Source organism: Limulus polyphemus, unplaced genomic scaffold (assembly GCF_000517525.1).
Source record: "Limulus polyphemus unplaced genomic scaffold, Limulus_polyphemus-2.1.2 Scaffold34, whole genome shotgun sequence".
Classification (NCBI taxonomy): Eukaryota; Metazoa; Arthropoda; class Merostomata; order Xiphosura; family Limulidae; genus Limulus; species Limulus polyphemus.
In genome coordinates this window covers 951,158-973,687 of record NW_013665644.1, presented here as the reverse complement: position 1 = coordinate 973,687, position 22,530 = coordinate 951,158, and the positions used below count along the sequence as shown (strand labels likewise).

Here is a 22,530-nt window from a genome sequence, read left to right as displayed (position 1 = left end):
TATTTAAGATGCATATCAAATAATATGTCAGTTTTTGCAAAATCAAGTACTCTACTATACTGTAATAATATGTGTACCATATGGAAATAAAATTACGACAGTATCTCAGTGAAGGGTTTTACTTCGATTTGCAGTCATTTGCAAAGTCTGCCTAACGAATAAAATTAGTAATTTTTTTTTTAATTTATAAAGCCTTTTTCTTTCACTTGGTATTTTACCTTAAACGAAAAACTTTTAAAGATTTAAAAATTTTTATTGTCTTGATTTTAAATCTTTAAATCGTAAATTCTAATCCAAATTTTAAATTAAAATAACGCAATATCAAATAAATAATAAAATTAAATTTCAATATATTTAAAAAAATGCAAAAACATTGTATTCTAAAGTTATTTATGATTCGGATGATATTCTTATAACTAAATATTAATCAAAATATACTTGACTTACATTTTATCACACCAAAATGTGAAAAAATCAAGGGAATCTTTGAAATTAATGTAATGAAAAGCACAGTAAAGCCTTGAGACAACTGGAAAAAATTGATCTTTACTGGAATGGTATAGATGGCAGGGTTTTCGCTGTATCACAGACAGCTCATTTACCCTTCTTTACGTGGATTAACCTGAAACTTCTAGACAAAAGAATCGGCTTAAGCACCACGTCAGGAATAGGTAAAATAGCCCTTTTCTTCATTAGGCTAAAAGGTAAAGTAAGAATCATGTAAATTTAATTTCCAAGCTTAGAAAGCGAAGATAAAAAGATAAATTGAAATTTTACTGGTTATAGCCAACTTAAAACTGACAATCAAAAGACTTTCTCGCATCCTCTATAGAACTGAGGGTGAAGTGCAACTGACAGTTCAGGAGAGTTGTGATTGTCAGTACAAAACTGCCCTCAATCGGCGAAATTCGGCCTACCCTCTACACCATAGACAAGTTGTTGAAAACCCTTTAGATAACTGTTTGAATATACGTACCTGGAGTCGTTTTTCTGGGAGCCTGAGTGACAACATCTATGCGTGGGATTTCTGAAAAATCCAAAAATTTTAAATTAGGTTCAATAAATGAAATTATTTAATACAAGTGTTTAATTTTTTCTTGAAAATTTGCGGTTCGGCTGAATTATAAAATAATTTAAGTAGTTCTGATTAGAAGTATCAGTTAATGGTTAACAAAACTATACAAAATTTGTAACGACAGGGTATATAGTCTAGAAATGTGAAATGATCCCATTATGTTATCTAAAAGAACGCAAATCAGTTTGTTTATCATTTAGAGTTGCACTGAAAGTACAAAGTATACACTTACCTATTTCATCGTGTATGCAAAAGAAAGTTTTAAAAATCATTGTATTCTTGAATCACTTAAAATAAACGTTTTATTTATATAAATGTATGTTCATGTACTAGCAGTTATATATAATAATTCTGCATATTTGAAGTTACCTGTATATTGACTATGCAACATATAAACTTATCTTAAGTTATTTAATAAATTATTTTAAGGTTTTATGTAAACTGTTGCTCTAAAACACACATATTTAGTTCAGTACATGTTAGTTATAAACTTAAGGACTTATTGCACTATTTAGAAAAGATCATAGTGTCAGCAATATTGTAAAAATAGATAACTTTAAAAAGTCCTTATTTAATAAATGGTTGTAAAAAGGTTGTTTTTCTAAGTTATGCCACATGTTCTGCATTTGGCAGCAAAATAATGCTCAGAGAAAATAGAATTATTACAGAAAGTTAAAACACTGTAAAAACAAATCAAACATGCCTAGAACTGTCATCTCATACATGTTGATCAGAACAAGAAACAATTGAGAAACTGCATTTTCAAATAAGTAAAATCGCTTACGATTCCTATTAAAATATACTTTATACTTTAGATAGTGATAGTATTTATGCTTATTTTGTATGTAATAATTACAATACTCAACACAGAAGTAGACGTGCAGTAGCCTCTAAATGTTAACTAGAATCTTTAGTTCTGGTGAGGTTCAAATGTGAACTGGATGAACGAGGTTTGGTCAGCTTTATATTGTTATAATTTACATAATATCATATATATGAATTTAACTTTCTAACAAATCTGGTTATATAATACTGAGTGTAATAAAGTGTAAAGGAAGCTACAAATTTAAATTGATTATAATTGTCTGCGAAAACATTTGTAGAGGGTACTGCACGCCTGAAGTTTCTACATGCTAAAGCATGGCAACATGCTGTTAACCTACTGATGCACGGAGCAATAGGGGATCGGCTCTGTTGATAACCCTTGGCGCAGCGATTACAGGTTACTCCAGTGACGCCATCTTTACAGGGGCACTGACCGGTAGTCTGGTTACAAGTTCGTCCCGACGCCCCCACGGGGTGGCAGTCGCATGCTATCGGGAGGTAGGGGAGAAGGGAGATCTAGGTTAGTAACGTCAGTTAGTCAATATGTAGTTGCAATGTTATTAAGACACGAGTACACTTACCTTCGTGAACACAGCTGACATTCTTCAGTTTCATCAACACTTAAACATGCCCGTTTTACAATAGCATATCATAAAAATCAGGTTTGATCAAAATGTGTTGTATAACACATCAAAAGTCATGCAAGGGCAAAAGTGATACATTGGAAACCTAAGCTCTTTAGAAAAGTGGTCTAGCGTTGGTTAGAATAGTCTAAGGATATCTTTTCTAAGCACTATTCAAAGTTAAAAACAACTTTAGTAGCTGCTATTGACTGTAGTAAATAGTAACCTCAGTGACTGATGTCAGTGTTAGTTAAAAGTAATTTCCTTGACTGCTATTAAACACAGTTAAAACCAACACTAGAGCCTGGTTTCAGTAAATAATATTTTTAATAATTCTTCTTAATCACGATAAAAGTAATGCTAGTGACTTCTGTTTATAATATTAATAGCTTCTACTGGTTATGATAAAAGCGGTTTCAGTGAACTTTCTTGGTTATTATAACGTTATTAGTAACTTCTGTTGGTAGTATTGATAGCTTCTACTGGTCATGACAAAAGCGGTTTCAGTGAACTTTCTTGGTTATTATAACGTTATCAGTAACTTCTGTTGGTAATATTGATAGCTTCTACTGGTCATGATAAAAGCAGTTTCAGTGACCTTTCTTGGTTACTATAACGTTATCAGTAGCTTCTGTTGGTAACATTAATAACATTTAATGGTTAAGAGAAAAGCAGTTTCAGTGACCTTTCTTTGTTACTATAACGTTATCAGTAACTTCTTTTGGTAACATTAATAACTTTTAATTGTTATGAGAAAAGTAGTTTCAATAACTTCTGTTGGTTATTATTACGTTATCGTGTGCTATTGGTGGTTGTTATAACAGTAACGTTGGAGACTTCTATTTTTTAATGAAGAGAGTAACATCTTTAGTTGCGAGTGTTTGTAACAATAATTACATCAGTGAATTCATTGGCCATGATAACAGTGATGTTAATGGCTGTTGGTGGTTATGATAGTAATAGCATCATTGACTACCGTTGGACACGATAGCAAAAAGTGATGATTTTTGATTATGAAATAGGACATTCAGTGATGTTAAAAATAGTATGGCAACGCCAGTGACTGTTTAATTTGAATTACTTCTAGTAGCTATAAGAATGAGTACCATTAAATCATTTATTAGTAACGAAAATATATTTTCTAAGTTTCTGTAAACGATAAGTAATTGAAAAGAAAATACATTTCAAGCATTTCTATTAGTCAAAAGGAACAGAAATCTGAGAAACCTCTACTAGTTACAAAAGTAGGTTTAACGTGTTTTTGACAGTTTTAATTACGAGTATCTCTTAGTTTCCTCAACAGATATAGGTTTGTTTGTTTGTTTTGGAATTTCGCGCAAAGCTACACGAGGGCTGTCTGCGCTAGCCGTCCCTAATTTAGCAGTGTAAGACTAGAGGGAAGGCAGCTAGTCATCACCACCCACCGCCAACTCTTGGGCTACTCTTTTACCAACGAATAGTGGGATTGACCGTCACATTATAACGCCCCCATGGCTGAAAGGGCGAGCATGTTTGGTGTGACGGGGATTCGAACCCGTAACCACCTGGCCATGCCGGGCCACACATATAGGAAAGAAGTGAGTTTTACAAACATTTCTAACATTTTTTCAGTAAAAGTACCTTCAAGTCTCTCTACAGCTATGAGAAAGTATCTACAAGTGTTTTAATAGTTATGTGGAAAACTAATTTGAAGTGTCACTAATAATTTAAAGGAAAGTAATTTCAAGTAATTCGAGTAACAATAACAAAATATAATTTAAGAGTATGTACTTTCAAGTCTATCTACTAGACATAAGAAACAATAACTTCATGTATCTCAAAAACTCTAAGTCAGAACAATACTGAGAGCTTTTACTAATCCTAAGGAACGGTAATTTGAAGTGTAATAGATGAAAATGTCGCTAATCGCTGTAAGGAAGAGTATTTCCCAATGTTTTAATAACTAGAGAATAAAAGTTCCAACACGTGTTTCTAAAAGGTTGTTGTTGTTGTTGCTCTGCCCACCACGGGTATCGAAACCCGGTTTCTAGCGTTTAAGGCCGCAGACATATTTCTGTGCCACTGGGGGGGGGGCTTCTAAAATATTATCTATTAGTTTTATTTCTTATATGTATACCTATTTATTTTTATCTTATTTTATATTTCATTCAACAACAGCATACTCAAACGTGAAACAGTATACAAAAGTTAAACTTGTAAAGTAGTAAAATGGAAGAAAATGTAAAAATGAAAAACTTAAAATAATTGGTATAAATAAAAGGGTTTTAGAATATAGAATAAATAAAATATTCAACATGTGTTACTGACTATAAAAATGTGTGAAATAAGTAAGAGAGATAGATAAAGGTAGCAAATAAAGAGCTAAAATTTGAAACTTAGTGTTTAACTGACAGAGAATATGGTTTATGACATAATGGTTTTCAAAATTAAAAGTGTAATCCAGTAAGATTATTTCATATCTCAGAATATTTTAGATCGGAAGTCAGTCAGTTTCGATTCCTCAGAAAGTTGTATAATTGTGAGAATGGTCAGGTTTGTTAAAATCTTGAGCAAAAGGAACATATTTTGAGTATTAAAAGAAGATTTACTACGATTGTTAAAACATCCCTTAAGGTTCGTTTGGGTTTGTCCAGCATATAAACTGATGGTTACATGTCTTACATTGTATGAGAAAGATGGTGTTCGTGTAGTGTAAATTATCTCTTTCTTGGTTGTTTACATGAAGTTACATGTCAACGAACTTTATTACAAGATCAGCAGCTATACTGTGGGGGTGTGTAGTTAATTTTAGCATGAACCAAAATATCACCGACATTTTTACTTTTCCGGAAGGAAACACCAGGAGCTCCCCTCGTGGCTCAACGGTAAGTCTGAAGGTTTGGCTTATAATGCAAAAACAGGGTTTCGATACCCATGGTGCACATATCACAGACAGTCCATTGTATTAAGCTTTGTGCTTAACAACAAAACAATAGGGTTATTAGGTTGACCAAGGTAAAAGAAGAAAATATATGACGTTTTTTACTTTCGGAGGGAACTTAATTCCATGAAAGATTCTATTAGATATTTTTAGTGATATTTGAGGAGGGTTTCTTATTAACTGTTATAGGCTTTTTCAATCTCAGAGTCTTTATATCCTCTTTGTTATGTTTGTTTTGAGTATTTGCGCTAGCCGTCCCTAATTTAGCAGTAATAGACTAGAGGGAAGGCAGCAAGTCAACACCACCAACCGCCAATTCTTGGGATACTCTTCTACCAACAAATAATGGGATTGACCATCACGTTGTAATGTCCCCACGGCTGAAAGAGCGAGCATGTTCGTTAATGCAGATTCGTTTCCGCAACCCGTAGATTGCGAGTCGAGCACCCTGACCACCAGACCAAAGTAATGGTGCCATCATCATCCAGTATTCCCAGGGGGTCACTCCCCCAATTACTAATCGTGCCCGACAATTGGTGTTTGCGAGGATCAGACTAGACCCGGGTTTATCTCTTTGTATCATGGTGGTTTGTTTTATTGTGTTATTTCTAATTGTTTTCGTCAGTATAAATTTTCTTGATGCGTTTGACTGTGTGTAATATTTCGTTCAGTGTGGGAAAGGTAGCAACTTTGATAATGAAGATATCTGAAAGTGTCAGTGTCCGTATTTTATGTACACAGTGACATCAAGAAAGTTGATGCGCGTGAAAGACTAGTCAAATGTATACTTAATAGTTTTATCGAAAGAGTTTGTATGTGAAAAGAAGTTTTAAGATATCCAGTATCGACGATCTAAATAAAGATGCCATCTGTAATGTTTCAGATATGTGTCTTTTTCCAGTGCTTCTCTCTAATATCTGACTTTTAATATCACCCATAAATGTGATACATATAAGAAACTGTCTTGGTACCAATGATAGATGTAATACTAGTTTTTGAATTCAAAGTTATTAAAGGTCAAAATAAGTTTGGCTAATTCAACAAATTTGTAAAATTTGGACGGACTACACAAATTAAGTACACTTTCCAAAGTTTCGAGATTTTAATCATGTACAGTATTTGTAAAAGGAGACAAAGGTCATAGTACAGTGAAGACTATTGGGAGACAGTGGTCCTTTATCGTTACTTTCCTCAGTGATGTTTCTAAAGTGAATTGAGTCTTTCCAAGTAAGAATTTTAGTGGGGATGATTTTGATGTGATCATTGATCAACGAAACAAGTCATTTCTGACGATTATCGTTTTTCTGTTAGAAATTTATGTGACGGCTTTGATTACAAGGCTCATGATTTAGGTGAAACTGTAAAATCTCCCTGGATAAGCCTGTTTGGGTGTCAAACACTGGAAGGTGTTTTTCGAATTGTTTAGTTTGAAGGAGTTGCTTTAAGTTTGTATTTGATGGTACTTGGGAATTTGTAGGAACCTTACTAGTTTTATAAAAATTAGAGACATAAAGTTGATGATCAGTTTCAGTAATGTAGTCTTTCTTATTGAACAAAAACAATAGTGTCACCTTTCTTAGCGGATTTTAATGTAATATCTGTGTTAAATTTAAAATCCTTAAGTGCGGTTTATTCTTTTGATTTGTAGATATATATATAAACGAGTTTGAAAGATTTCAAAGTTGGATGATGTATTTTTCAACAGCTTTAATTAATTTTCCAAATATAGTTCTCTGTTAGTAGGAGGTATCCAAGATGATTTCTCTTTATGGCAAGAGTAGGTTAGTGATCAGAAGAACTGGGTTTATTGCAAAGTAATTCTCTGAGTCTTATTTTTTGAAACAATTCGTGGAGGTCAGAGAGGACTTCAGATTTGTTAAGAAAATTATTTCTGGGGCAAATAATTAGACCTTTGTTCAGAAGTTTGGTTTTGACATAAGACAATGATCCGTTTGAAAAATTGATAATATTGGTTGGTGAACTTCGATATTCAGTGTGATAATTAACTTTGTTAATAGGATTTTTGGATCCAGAAGACGTTTTTCCTGTGTTTGATGGGTATTTTATTCTGATTTGATTGCATGAGTGGTCTATTATTGGAAGTGTATATTGTAATTGTAAGTAGTGTATTAAAACGTGTTTTCGTTACTGTTGGCGCCCTTTGGGATTAGCGTATTTCTGAGTGACAGTTTTTGATTCAGTGTTGTGTGATGATGTATTGGTTTTGAATTTAGTTTCTATTTTTATTAAAACATGTTTTAGTTTTGTGTATAAATTCATTGAGTGTCTGTTGTTCTTTAGGAGTGGGGTTACAAAAATGCATAAAGTTCAATATTTCTTTTTCGAGATTATTGACAGCATTTTTACAGAATGTTGTGCTTTTTCGTAAACTCTATAAAAAGTGTTCTCGAGACGTTAATGCCTTGTATTGTAGAAATGACTGATGCTTGATCTTATTGGGATAAGATTTGAGAGTTAAGATTATGTTTTTAGTATGTATGTTGCTTTGAAGAAACAATGCATGTGTATGTTTTTGATATAATTTCCGGAGTTTCTGGAAACTTTTTTTCCCATTAGAAAATGCATATACGTTGTACGGTGTATCTTGAGTATTGTCAGCAGGAAAAACAGAATTTCATTGAAAGGTGTAGAACAGTGGTCGGCAACCTATGACCCGCGGCAATAATATGGCTGACCCACCAAAAGCTGGCTTCACCATTGCAACCCGTAAGGGCACAATCATTGTTCAGTTCAAGTTTCTCGGCTATGTGAGAAGAACAACGATATTAAAGGAAAGATGGGAAAGAGTCACGGCTACGGAGAATTTTAAGATCAATTTCAGGAAAAAATATCAAACTGGTCGAACTGTTAATTTTTTTGTATGTAAATAAACATACACATTTAAAATACGTGTACCGGTATTAATAATCATATGATTATCACTGACCCAACACAATGTTAAATTTTTCAACAAAAAAATAATTGACCCGCGATCAAAAAAGGTTGCCGACCACTGGTGTAGAAGAAAAGACGGTTCTAAGAGCCTGAGATTGATTAGATTTATTGTTTTAACTTGAAATCAGAAACTGAGAAGTAACACAGATAGTTGGGTTGAGACTACTAGGAAAGTTTTACTTGATTGAAGGAGAACAGAAATCGTGAAAACTCAAACATAGTGGCAGAGGAAGATGATACACAATCGATGGTGGGATCTGTAGTAGTAACAGAGGACTTACTACATAAATGTAGAAACAGGATATCGAAAATTGTTAGAATGAAAAGCTTTTAAATACAACTTGAATTGATAATGGATTTTATTTCAAAATGGAGAGCTTTTATAGGAAAACTGAGAATAGTTGATAGGGTTAACTAAAGGTGTGAATGAGGATAGTGTGGGAGGACGTTGGAAAAATGAAATATCTGAAGCTGGGAGACAAGATAGAGACGTTAGAGGTGAAAATCATGACGGTCAAGAAGATAGTTAGTAGGTAATGTATTATTTATGTATTTAATGAAGGAAATATGTGGATGTCGTTCACAAAAGCATTTGGCAAGTATGTTGAAGGATAGATTTTGTTGCTGGGATGAATTGTATGTGCATTGTATTCCTGTAGTGAAAGTTGTTGATTTACATCTTTAGGGATGAGACAGATATGACATGTTTTATGTATGTCCTGAGGATAGGGATGAGACAGAAATGGCATGTTTTATGTATGTCCTGAGGATAGGGATGAGACAGAAATGGCATGTTTTATGTATGTCCTGAGGATAGGGATGAGACAGAAATGGCATGTTTTATGTATGTCCTGAGGATAGGGATGAGACAGAAATGACATGTTTTATGTATGTCCTGAGGATAGGGATGAGACAGATATGGCATGTTTTATGTATGTCCTGAGGATAGGGATGAGACAGAAATGGCATGTTTTATGTATGTCCTGAGGATAGGGATGAGACAGAAATGGCATGTTTTATGTATGTCCTGAGGATAGGGATGAGACAGATATGGCATGTTTTATGTATGTCCTGAGGATAGGGATGAGACAGATATGGTATGTTTTATGTATGTCCTGAGGATAGGGATGAGACAGATATGGCATGTTTTATGTATGTCCTGAAGATAGGGATGAGACAGAAATGACATGTTTTATGTATGTCCTGAGGATAGACATTTGTCATTTTACAGATCTGTTTGGGATTGTTAATACCAAAACGAATTATCATAAAACTGGGGTCTCAGGTAGAGAAGAGTGCCTGTTTATGATATCATTTAGAATAGTTTCACTAATTGATTTGGTGAGAATAAAAACAGCTAAGTGTCAATATATGTACTTTAGCTTAGAGTTAAAAAAGAGCATCTATACAAGATTTTAACAATTATGAGAAAGAGTAAGAGCACTTCCAAGTGTTTCTTACAGACATAGGGAAGAGTTCGTCATAGAGTTTTTAGTTGTTTTAAGGAAGAATATGTCCTGGCATTTCTGATAGCCATAAAAAAATAGTACCTCTAATTTGTTCTTAATAATTATGAAGAGGAATAACATCAAGTGTTTATAATAATTATAAGGACAACTACTTAGAAGTGTTTCTTTTTTCTAAGACGGCGAGTTTCTCTAGTAGCTATAGGTAACGTACTAATTACATGTAAGTTAAGATCTCAGTAGTGACTATAAGAAAGAGTATGTCCAAGTGGTAAAGTATGGGTTAAAGAGTTTTCAAAGATAGCTCTAACGTTTAGAGTGACGAAAATCTCTTGAGAAAGAATTACGATAGTAGAACGATGTCTCTCAATAAGAAGTTTGAGCGTCAGTTTAGTTTTAGTCTGTTTGAGTAAGAAAGTTGACTTCTGCACAACAAGAGAAACTACGTAAGAAAGATTGGACTATTACAAACTGTTAAAATTTAGAATATTCTCTAGTTGTATGCAGATGAAAAGTTTAATAGCTGACTGTTACGTATGATTAGCAATAAAACTAAATTGTTCATAGTCATTAATTCAAATGCAATCAAAACGAATGTCATTGACTGTGATATTGTAACACAGCTAGTTATAATTGGAAGAGGTGACAAGAGTGACTTTAGGTAAATAGTTATTTAGGCAAGCTTACATACACTAAGTCAAGCACCAACCACTGTAGTCCATTGGTGAATAACTAAGATGAATAACCATATATATATATTCACGAAACCATTTCATTTTCAGCTTAGTTAAGGCAGAGGAAATTAAAAACAACAACAACAAAGAGACTTAATTTAGGGTTAATATCGATAAACTAATCATTATCTTAACAAATATTTATCTATATGTTCATATGTAATAGTATTATTAGTAATACTAAACTATTTAATAGTATTATTAGTAATACTAAACTACGTAATAGTATTATTAGTAATACTAAACTATGTAATAGTATTATTAGTAATACTAAACTATGTAATAGTATTATTAGTAATACTAAACTATGTGATAATATTATTAGTAATACTAAACTATGTAATAGTATTATTAGTAATACTAAACTATGTGATAATATTACTAGTAATACTAAAAGGCATAGGTACCATCATTATACTAACACAGCTGACTCCTGGTGTTATGAAAAATGTAGAGCATGCTTTTTAATCATGATCCTTCTAATTTATTTCAGTTTTTATTTTCAATTCATGTTGATCATGAATATCTTTCTTATCAATGAATCCTGTTTCATTGTTAAGGACTCCTGTTTTGCCTAGTTTTTATGGGTGGACTCTAATAAGCCAGTAGTCAACACAACCCACTCCCAACTTTTGAGCTAAATTTGTCAGATCAAACAGTAGGATTTTACAGCCCCTTTTATAACGCACTCATGGCACCAAAGTACAGAAAGAGATTTTATTTAATTTTATACGGTAACGGAATGGTACGTCAGATCCACAGTCATGCACGCTAACTAATGAGCCACACTTAATCCATAAAATAACATAATATAACATTTATTAATTTACTTGTACTTGTTTATTTTTTTTCACTGTGGACTCACAGTGGCACTTTAGCTCAGCCATTAGGTGTCTGGATGTCCGTATTAAAGGATACACGTATAGTTACTAGTTTTTTCTATGTGGTAGATGAGAAAATTGCCCTTTAGAGTTATTTTAAAATTGTAGTTGGTACAGAATGACATTAAGCTTCCTATAAAAATAACTTACAATTTCGCAATTGAAGTCAGAGATTAATCAGAGGCTGGCTTTTGAAAGTTGGCATAAAAAAAAGGAAAACTCCTCTAAAATCTGATATTTTGAGAATTTCGAAATGATGGATTGTCATTCCTATTTACTTCACCTATTCCAAACACTCATGAATATCTAAAAGTAACTTCATTGTGCAACTTGGAAGTGCATTAGAGCATTTAATGTGTGCAGTGTTTTGGCATAGCTTCTCATTTTATTCGAAAAGTAAATTTTCGTTAATGAAAGGTTGCCAGGAAAAGAAACTTTGTCGTAAATGTCACCAAATAAGCCAACTTTTTTGTTTCCTAATGAAATTTGTTATGGTAAGCTGGTGTTGAAGAAACTTACACGTCCTTTTGTTGTGATGACCTTGTTCACAATATTTTTAAAAAAATAAATATTGCACAATTATGGAAGACCAGGAGGCCTCAAAATGTATGTGTATATTTCGTACCAACCAAAATCTAATTAATATTTCTGCAAAAAAGCAAAGTCGTATGAACCGTGTTTACGTGTTGCCACAAACTTCATTTCTTTGCCTTTTGAACCTTTTTGAAATTTGTTATGTCGAGTGGAAAGGTTTGGAATATGAAACATTTTTCTTTTGGAGGCTGCTGAAACATTTTCAATCATACCACTGTTGTCTTCTAACTTAAACTGATATCCAACGCGCCCGAACTTTAAGAGATATGGTCCTCATGAAAAGATTGTCAATTGGTACACAAAACTATTGAAACTATTGGACTTTTTTCTAAAGAAAGAAGTCATTGCAGATCGGATAGAAACGTTTGACACAAATTACAACTCAAGAATCTTTGGTGTTGTCTAACGCTCTGGTTATATTTTTCTTTATACCCTCAAGAAACTTGTATTTTGAAATTCGAAAGATCATAATGTACAGTCATTAATGACATAGGTAGTAGATTAATATCTGAAATAAACTTTTTTTGAGTACAGAAGGATTTTCGAGTAAAATAAAAAACGGAGTTTTATGAAATTCTATAGTGAATGTCATAAAAAAGTTTTCTTTTTCATTAATTTAAAATTGTAATTATCACAGAGTTTTTGTTTGTTTGTTTATTTGAAGTTAAGCACAAAGCTACACAATGGAGTATCTGTGCTCTGCCTACCAGGGGTATCGAAACCCTGTTTCTAGCATTGTAAGTCCGCAGGCATATCTCTGCGCCACTGGGGGGCATCACAAAGTTACATAGAGCAATTATATGTGTTGACAAGAGAGTTATTAACTCAGTAATAAAAATTCTACTCATTACTTCTTCTATAAAAACTTTGAGAGAGAAAGAAAATGAATAAGTATATAGATAATAGCTGACAAAACATTAGAACTGTCAGTAAGTCTGTAGAGAACCCAATCATCAAAGTCAGCAATGCTTTTATCTCGACTTTAATTATTACCCCTTTCAACCACACAGAATATAATCATACACTGCACATGTTAGGTTTGAGTCATCAATAACATTAACAAGATGGCAAGCTACAAGAATAGTACAATTTGCCGCGTAACGCATATTGCTTTTGGCTTAGAAGTATTGGTGCAATGTTGGTATGAGAACGTAAACGTGAGGAGACTTCTCTCATTAAGTGGCTATTGAAAGGCTGCTATGAGGCAAATGAAAGCCAAACTCGGCCTTAATTTGACCGTTCACCTTCTGCCAGCAGTCTGAGACAAACAACATTCTTCTCGCTTCTCCAGTAACAAGATTGATGTCGATTTCCAATAAGACGACACGAGAATGAGTCAGCTTGCAGAGCATACCAATTGCTTGGTAGTTCAACAAGTGCCGGCCAACTTGGTATTCAAGATGAATCTGGAGAAATTGGATTCCTATAGTAAGGTTTGATATTGACATAATGACTTAGCACTGTAGGAAAAATGAAACTTTAGGTTCGGAAGAAAATGCTCAAGAACGAATCATTTGGTTGTATTGAGAAAAATGAGACATAATAGGTTATTAACCGTTAACAAGGAACGTTCTGATAACATTTCAAAAATTAAAGGACTTATGTAGTTGCCATTTGTTAGTATTGATTTTAAAGAAACAGAGATCGTAGAATACAAATTATTACTTGCATTGTAGATAAAAGTATAGAAGTTTGACTTCAAACCTAATTTACAAGTAAATGGATATAATTATATATATGAAAGCATTCGTAGTTTTTTTTTTGTGTGTGTAAGGCAGTGAAACACCGGGATACAACTTAGGGATTGTATATGCTGAAAAATATATTTTTGTTTCATTGAACTTAAATATATTTATCATAGTTTACCTCCGCAGTGTCCCCAGTATGACAGTTTGATACCTCAATAGGAAAACTTGCTGTAGAATTTATGGTTTTAATGCTGAATAATGATCTTCAAAATTGAAATTAAACGACCCAAGCTTTCAAGTTAAGTACACAAGATGAATTATTTAGCTTTCAATGTAATTGCAATACACTTAGCCACCAAGCTTTTTAGACTTTACAGTGTTTAAATTAGCCCTTTCCTGTAAAGAAAGCACGAAACAAAGTATTTTCATACTGCTACTGAAATACAGGCAAACAAGCTGACGGATCATTTAAGGCTCCACCAAAATATTTAATTTTTTCTGTTTGTTAAAAGCAAGTTATAGAAATGATAAAACCTTACACATTACATCGGGTTCACGGTGATATTATATAGTTTAAACGTAGAGGGGTTTCTAAAGTGACACATTTTTAGCTGTAGCTGGTTTGATGGCTCTACTATGTTCTAACTCTATTCTGAGTTGGGTTTTACGTCAACACAATGACAGTCGCTATTGACGTTGAAAAATTCAGACAACATTTACCAAGACTTCATATTTGAATATCTATATAGATGAAAGTGTTGTACTTAGCTTAGTTTTTGTTGTACTTTAGAATCAGTTCTTTTATTCATCTAATCACTGAAGACATAGATGTAAAGGTTGCCAAACAATGTATCTTAAAATACCCTAACCACATAGCCATTGTAAACTACTTCTTAAAAAATACCCTAACCACATAGCCATTGTAAACATCTTAAAGTTCCAGTTCGTTTTTTTTTTCTTTTGTTGATAAATGCTACCTTTCTGTCACCTTAATCCTCTAAAGATATGCATCCCGTGCCTCGAGGATAACCGTGTTCCTGAACTTTACATAACAAAGAAAAACAAATAACGTCAAAAGTTAAAAACTTGGTATCGATATATTAAACAGTAGATTTAAGATTGTGTTCAGATTAACTTTTTTTCTTCCTGAACAGACGACTTGTTTACGGTTTCCTGATCTGATATTGAAGTTCTGAGGATTCAACTTCCAACGTGACAACCAGAAATACAAGTGGGAAGAAATCCTCAAGACTGGTGCTGGGCGGAGTAGGGTGCCTCGAATGTACACTTTGAAAGTTGTTTACTCTAAGGTCCCCAGCGTTGATGAATGAAGATGAACCGAACCCAGATTACCCCACTTAGAACTAAGCACAATACAGAATAAAAGAAGTTTTTGGGGGTCTTATTTACTGCATGCCTTTATTTCACGCCAAGTTAACGTGAATTATCTGCAACTAAAATGCCTTTGGCAATAGGAGTGCAACGAAAAGTGAAGATTCTTCAAACTCTTACAGACAGCTTTGCAAAAGCGAGTTTCTTAAAATACTTAAAATGTAATTTATATATCTCGTATTCCGCCATATTTTTGGAAATGTAGTCTCAATGAGGTAATTAACTTGTTATTTCGGAGTTCAAATTTTCAGTTTGCATTTTGCGGTTTTTATGGGCGTATTTTACCACTACTTCGTCCCCTGTCATGGATCTTCACCAAAATTGGCATGAATATATATGTTGGGTTAGTGTGGAGATACAAGCAATTTGCGGTTTCGTATTTTGTGTTTTGCAGTTTTTATGGGCGTTTTTTACAATTACATATAAGCGAAGCAACTTTTCATGTCCTAAGATAACCTTTCATTAATCATGAATTTACATAATTTCCGTCCAGAGGACGAGTACTCCAGCTAGTAACATAATATTTTTGAGAATGCAAAATTTCATTGTTTCAAAAATGTTATTAGACGTTACTTGAATAGACAGTTTACTTCATGAAAACATTATTTGTAAAAATTGAAATGATTGAATCTAATTAAGATGTTCTTTAAACTTGAGTGCAATATGACACCAACTTGGAACTATTAAAATATAATTTTTTTTTAAAAAAAGAGTTTTATCTCTAACAAATAATTTTATAGCGGCTTCAATAATGCTTACCAAGCATAAATTAAAACAGTTTTACTCATGCTAATACATGTTCCATGAAGTTCCATGTATTTCCTATAGTAACAATAAAACTAACCAACAAATCTCTGGCCTTCAGCTCCCCAGTGGCACGGCGGTATGTCTGCGGACTGACAACGCTAGAATCCGGGTTTCGATACCCGTGGTGGGCAGAGCACAGATAGCCCATTGTGTAGCTTTGTGCTTAATTACAAACAAACAAACAGATCTGGCCTTCACGTTTATTTGATTTTCATTAACAGGATAAAGATAACTTTTGTGATTTGGTTAGCATATTCTAGTTATTCTTTCTTCAGAAACACACTTAAACGTTTCATGGAACATTTTAAGAAGAAAATTCCCTGCATCTTTACCAGACAACTAAATATGTTCTATACAGAAACAATCTTATGGAGATTTCAGTTTTAAACGATGCTAATTAAGACCGTGATGCAACCAAGAATCTTCAAAGGCTAGTTGTTAATTTGATGTCAAGACAGTTGTGTTTCCTCGCAAAAATAGTGCACTTATACGTAGGTACAAACTTTATTAGAAAAAAGACCCATAACATCACAAAGTCACCGGAAGTCTGTCTGAAAGATTTGTCCGCTGGCTCTGTACCCGCCCAAACTGGTCTGAATAAAAGAACGTCATGCTCACTACGTATAGTACGTGCTTGAAGCACAAGGAGCCAGACTAGGTCCTGCACCATGGGTTCACAAAGAGACCATAAAGCAAGCTTCGGAACTATTATTCCCAATCTTAAAATGGGGTTTAACTTTGATTTTTTTTTGTGTGTGTGTGTGGAAAGGTCCAAGAACGTATAAATAGAACCAAAGATTTTTAAAATCCTTAAACATTTTGGCACCGCTGTTCCATTACTATGTTTACTTTCTCCCTTATATATTTATTCCACTCTAACTACACACATCCACAAAAAAAAATAAAGATCAGCTATTCGGATACAAAAAATTCCATCAGACAAGTGTTTGCTTATGGACTGAACTCCTAAAGCTTGTTTGGATACTGTACTACAAACGAGAAACGAACCATTTGGGACTTCAAAGGAATAACGCTGTTTCAAGGCTAAATAGTTTTTAGTTGAGAGATAACCGTTATGTTTTACCAAATTAATGATTAAATACAGGATAAATGTATATGATTGGACGTTTCTAGTTTTCTGGCACATCTTTCATCTGGAGTATAAATGAAATTTTACACTTCTTAAAAGATACTTTTGATTTGTATTATCATTAACATTCTTTAAGTGTTATTTTGTATGTATGCATTTGACATTTTCCTATCAATTATCTTCATGCATTTTGTGTGCCTATAAAAAATGGCGTGAGAAATATTCTACCATATAGTGACAGTTTTTGTCTCATGTCGGTTCCGCTGAATACCATGAATTTCAACTAATCCTTTCACGCGCACTTTCTCCACCCCCACTGTTTGCCCAGTTGGTGGTAGTCTTTGTTCCCGCTGGTTCCAAAATATGAATGGAGATGGTCAACTCTGAATTTGAGCTGCTCACAAAACTAATCTTGACAACGGCGGCTTCATCACGTTCGCCTGACAAGCTACCTTAAAAATAGCCTATTAAAGATGGGAAATGTTATTGTGTACTACCGTATATAAAAGTGGGCGTGATCGTTAACCAAGAGATCTGTCTTTCTCGAATACATTAATCTTCTTTATTTTATTTTTCGTGGAACGATTAAATATTTTTTCTACTCGAAATCCTAATACAGCTGTATCAGAAATTAAACATACAGACATAATCGATTTTCTTAATACAACCAAAGCTTTGAACATACAATCAAATGTAAAAGAAAAGAGAAAAAAAAACACCTGCTGAGATTATCATCAAAACTTACAAATAAAAAGTAAAACCGTAATTAAGATAATTTCTTTATTACTACACACCACTCATTATTAGTGACTTAAGGTCGATATCGCAAAATACTTTTGCTATCATTGTTATTATGGTTTTTTTATTGTTTGTTGTTCACGAGATTGCCAACAATTTACTGATCTTACTAATTCTCACGTTCTGACCATGGAAACAGGTGGCTGATAGTAAAGAAGCAATGTATTCTTTATTATCAATGTCTTAGGCACAGACTTTCGCTTTTTATGAATTTTTAATGAAAGAGATATTACATAGAGCCTGCAGCAACTCTGTAGACCTGCAGCGGATGTATTTTGCACCATTAAAACATTGTTTGACTTGCTATGCAGTTGCTCCAGTGTTCAGTAAGTTTATTTGTATGGTAAAAGAAAAAGAAGTGCGTTCCTCTTTTAAATCTAGAATGTTTACTAATTATGCTTTTACTTTGATTTTTAATTAGCATGGGCTCTAAACTTCCATCCGTTCTTCATACTTTAGTCCATGACACTGACCAGGTGTTAATTTCTGAGAAGCTTAGGTACCAAAAACGTATTTGTAATTCGTTATCAATTTCTGGCCTTGATTAAAGCATCTTTATTTTGATGACATGAAATAGTCTTGCACGAACACGTCCCAAACATCTTCAGACACTGCAACCGAACTACGAACTTATCCTTTTTTTATTTTTGGAACATTTGTCTTCTTTGTCCTTCTTTGTATGGCCAGGTGGTTAGGGCCCTCGACTCGCAATCTTTGGGTCGAGATTTTGTATCCCCGTCACACCAAACATGCTCGTCCTTTCAACCGTGGGGGCGTTATAATGTGACGGTCAATCCCACTATTCGTTGGTAAACAGTTGGCGGTGGATGGTGATGACTAGCTAGCTGCCTTCCCTCTAGTCTTACACCGCTAAATTAGGGACGGCTAGCGGAGATAGTCCTCGTGTAGCTTTGCGCGAAATTCAAACAAAAACAAACAAACCTTCTTAAGTAACCCCCCTAATAATGAATTATAATACAAGAGTGTTTGTAACATTTTATTCTTTGCCGAAGTAGTCGCAATTACTATATCTTCCTTTCGGAGGTTCATATAAGCTGAAAAATAGACAACTCGAAAATCTGTTTGTACTTTGTATGAGGAATACAATCGACCTCGTTAGATACGTTTGTTTATTTTCAGATTTTCGCGCAAAACTAACCGTTCCTAATTTTGAAGTGATAGACTAGAATTAAAAGGTAGCTAGTAAACACCCCTTTTGAGTTATTTTTGTCAGACCGAATAGTAGGATTTGATCTTCACTCTTATGACGCACACATGTCTCCAAGTTGCTGAGCGCGATTTGTTTTTTGATGACAACCTGACGCGAAACACGGAACTTCAGATCTAGAGTCCGACACGCTAACCTCTAGGCTGTACTCGGCCCTCCTAGTTAGGTTTGACAAAGACAAAATTAACTATGTTGAAGAATACTAAGATACACATACATAGATTCTTCTAATGTACGAGAAATAGCATTTTTCTGTCTGCAAGAAAAATAAAATAAGTAAACTTTTGATTGTTGTTTTCAAGAAAATATGGATATTATTTTTATTTTTGTCGCACTAAAAAGTTTTTATAAAATGATAAAATCGGACACTGGAAATCTCGTATTACCTAATATTGGAAGATTATATTTCATATATATATATATGTGTGTGTGTATTTATATACCACGAAAGTTGATCAACATACAAGTGACGTCAGCTGTTATGGTGAGTAAACGGATATGCATCTGTAGGGTTTCATCATATATTCTCCTTATTTAGCTTTGTTTGTTTGTTTTAGAGCAAAGCAACATTGGACTATCTGCTGTATCCACCGCGGGGAAGCGAACCCTGAATTTTAGCGCTGTAAGTCCGTAAACTTACAGATGTTCCACCAGGGGACCTAGTATTTAGCCCCAAAGGTTTTGGAATGATTTGATATTGAATTTTTAAATGCAAGTCAAATTAGATAGGGACACTTCTGAAAACTATTTAGATTCACAGCTTACTTTTTGCGCCCACAGTTGGCTCAGCAGTAAATATGAGGACTTATAATACTAAAAACTGTGTTTCGATACCCCTGGTGGGCACAGCACAGGTAGCCCACTATGTAGCCTTGCGCTTAACTACAAACAAATGCATAGCTGCATATTCAGCTCATTGCTAGAACAGATATATATATTCTATAGATAAATAAAATTACTATTTGAGCAGAATGTTACATACGTAACAATAGGTTATGTAATAACGTAACCCCATAAGCAATAAGACGAAGTGAGCAGTATCTTACTTTATGTCATATAATTTGAATCACGTTCAAACCTAGAAGAATAATAAGATTTACGTTGTATTTTAATTTTAAAAAAATTTTGTGAAGGTAACCCTTTTTGAACAGTATTCTCTAGCAGGGATAGGATATACTTCCAAAGTTAGAACAAAATTACGTACAGGAGCGCCATCTAAATGTTGAAAAAGGTGACGCTGTTTAATTAGTGTGTTGAGATGGGTCTTTGGAGAGTACAGAAATAACAAACACTAGCTACTCGCGTTGACATACAAATCACGACCACACAGATGCATTGTTCTACGAACCTTATTTCTTAGTCTATTTTGACATATTGCAGTAAAGAGTTTGAAATGTGTTGTAAACAAATAGGTTTGTCATGAACAAACAGACAGTTAGTAAGACTTCAAACGCTAATAGCCAACAACTAACTATCTAGCAAAAAACGATATTGCAATCATTAATATTTTACTGTTAATTCATTCACTTTTATCACATTTAAGTAAAATCTCACTTTTTTTTTAAAGTTTCAATTCCGTTTTTATCCGTAAAATGTTTATTATAAATCTGCGGATTTGTGTAAAATTGAATAAAGGAAAAAACGTTCCACTAATGTAGGATTTTTATATCAAGGAAGCTGATATTTATTTAGAGAGAATAGTATAAAATTAGCTTGTACGTATTTATAACAGACTGTTACGGGAAGCTTATCCTTGTAAACTATAATGTATAAATGAAAATAAGAAAGGCTAATACCGAAGTCAAAATTTCTTTGGAGAAATTTGGTCATTTGATTTTTTTTTTCACTTAATACGAATAATGAGAAATGTTGGGTTGTACGAGTTTTTACTGTTAAACTTATTCAACGTGATAATGTAAATCGAATATATAAATGTTCATGAGAATGTTTTATGATATTCGGGTAGTTATCATTTTAAACCTGCTTTGAAATTGTGCATAATCCTAATTTATCACTTGACGAAACGTAAGTAAAGATTAACATCGGTATGCATCTATGCACAAACACGGTATTATTTTGTTATCACGTGATCTTACAGGTGGTCATCATTAAAACTGATCTCAGTAGAATGATAATATGCTAAACGTAACAAACTCTAGTTGGTCTATGAAACTTTGAGTTTCTTGTTCATCACATACTTAATATGTGATCTTATCATAATTTTAAAAATAAATTATTGTAGATAATAAATGAATCTTCTGTCATATCATACTAGATGTTAATTTCAAATATACACAAAGTACGTATTATCCCACTTTCAACCGTTGTCCAACTGTTAATTGTGAGTTAAAAGTTAAGTACATTGGATTATATTAGTACTAAAAAAAAAAAAAAAAGCAAAACTTACGTTTACAGGCTTTGTGGTCAGTGATGGGCTTGCTATTGTCGCGGTAAAAACCTTCCTTACAGTAGTGACAGTGGCGTCCAGCCGTGTTATGCCGGCATTTCAAGCAGACTCCACCGCTGGTGCGGCCGGATAGCTTGTATAATTCCATGTTAAACCGACATTTCCTGGCGTGAAGGTTACAGTTGCAAGCTAAACACACAAAGTAATCACATTAAGATCTTTGTTTAAACCAATTATATAACATGGTGTGGACATATTAACCTGTACATGATTTTTACTTGGCTCTGTTTCAGTAACGGTAAAGTAGAAAACATTTCGACTTTATATAAAAACGTTTCCTATTTAATTTCGGTGTCTGAATTAAAAATATTTTTTGGCATCTTTCTTTTGGCATAACATTTATTCTTCTAGTTGGTCATTGAAACATATAAACGAAAATTTTGTTTTAGTCAATTCTTGAAAAAGAAAAAGTCCTATATATGGTGGAAATAAATTATCTACAAACTTAGAGAAAAAACGAATATCATAGTAATAATATATGTAGAAATATACTGTCTACATCTTAAACAAATATTAAAATATTCACTACAACTATAGCCAAATATACTGTCTACATCTTAAACAAATATATACTGTCTACATCTTAAACAAATATATACTGTCTACATCTTAAACAAATATTAATAGATTCACTACAACTATCGCCCAATATACTGTCTACATCTTAAACAAATATTAATAGATTCACTACAACTATAGCCAAATATACTGTCTACATCTTAAACAAATATTAAAAGATTCACTACAACTATAATCAAATATACTGTCTACATCTTAAACAAATATTAATAGATTCACTACAACTATAGCCAAATATACTGTCTACATCGTAAACAAATATTAATAGATTCACTACAACTATAGCCAAATATACTGTCTACATCTTAAACAAATATTAATAGATTCACTACAACTATAGCCCAATATACTGTCTACATCATAAACAAATATTAATAGATTCACTACAACTATAGCCAAATATACTGT

The 22,530-nt window shown here is 33.3% G+C and overlaps 1 protein-coding gene across 2 annotated transcripts in view; it reads right to left on the bottom strand.

Annotated features, from left to right (window-relative positions):
• Positions 1-22,530, bottom strand: part of LOC106460642 (netrin-1-like) — a 107,608-nt gene that overhangs the window by 13,662 nt on the left and 71,416 nt on the right. The window contains exons 2-4 of one of the 2 annotated variants that reach the window (XM_022387556.1): positions 21,484-21,672; positions 2,239-2,388; positions 977-1,027 (exon numbers count right to left, since the gene is read on the bottom strand). In XM_022387556.1, the coding sequence (XP_022243264.1) occupies positions 977-1,027; positions 2,239-2,388; positions 21,484-21,672 (390 nt within the window). The remainder of the gene's footprint in view (positions 1-976; positions 1,028-2,238; positions 2,389-21,483; positions 21,673-22,530) is intronic. The other variant, XM_022387560.1, reaches the window with a different exon arrangement.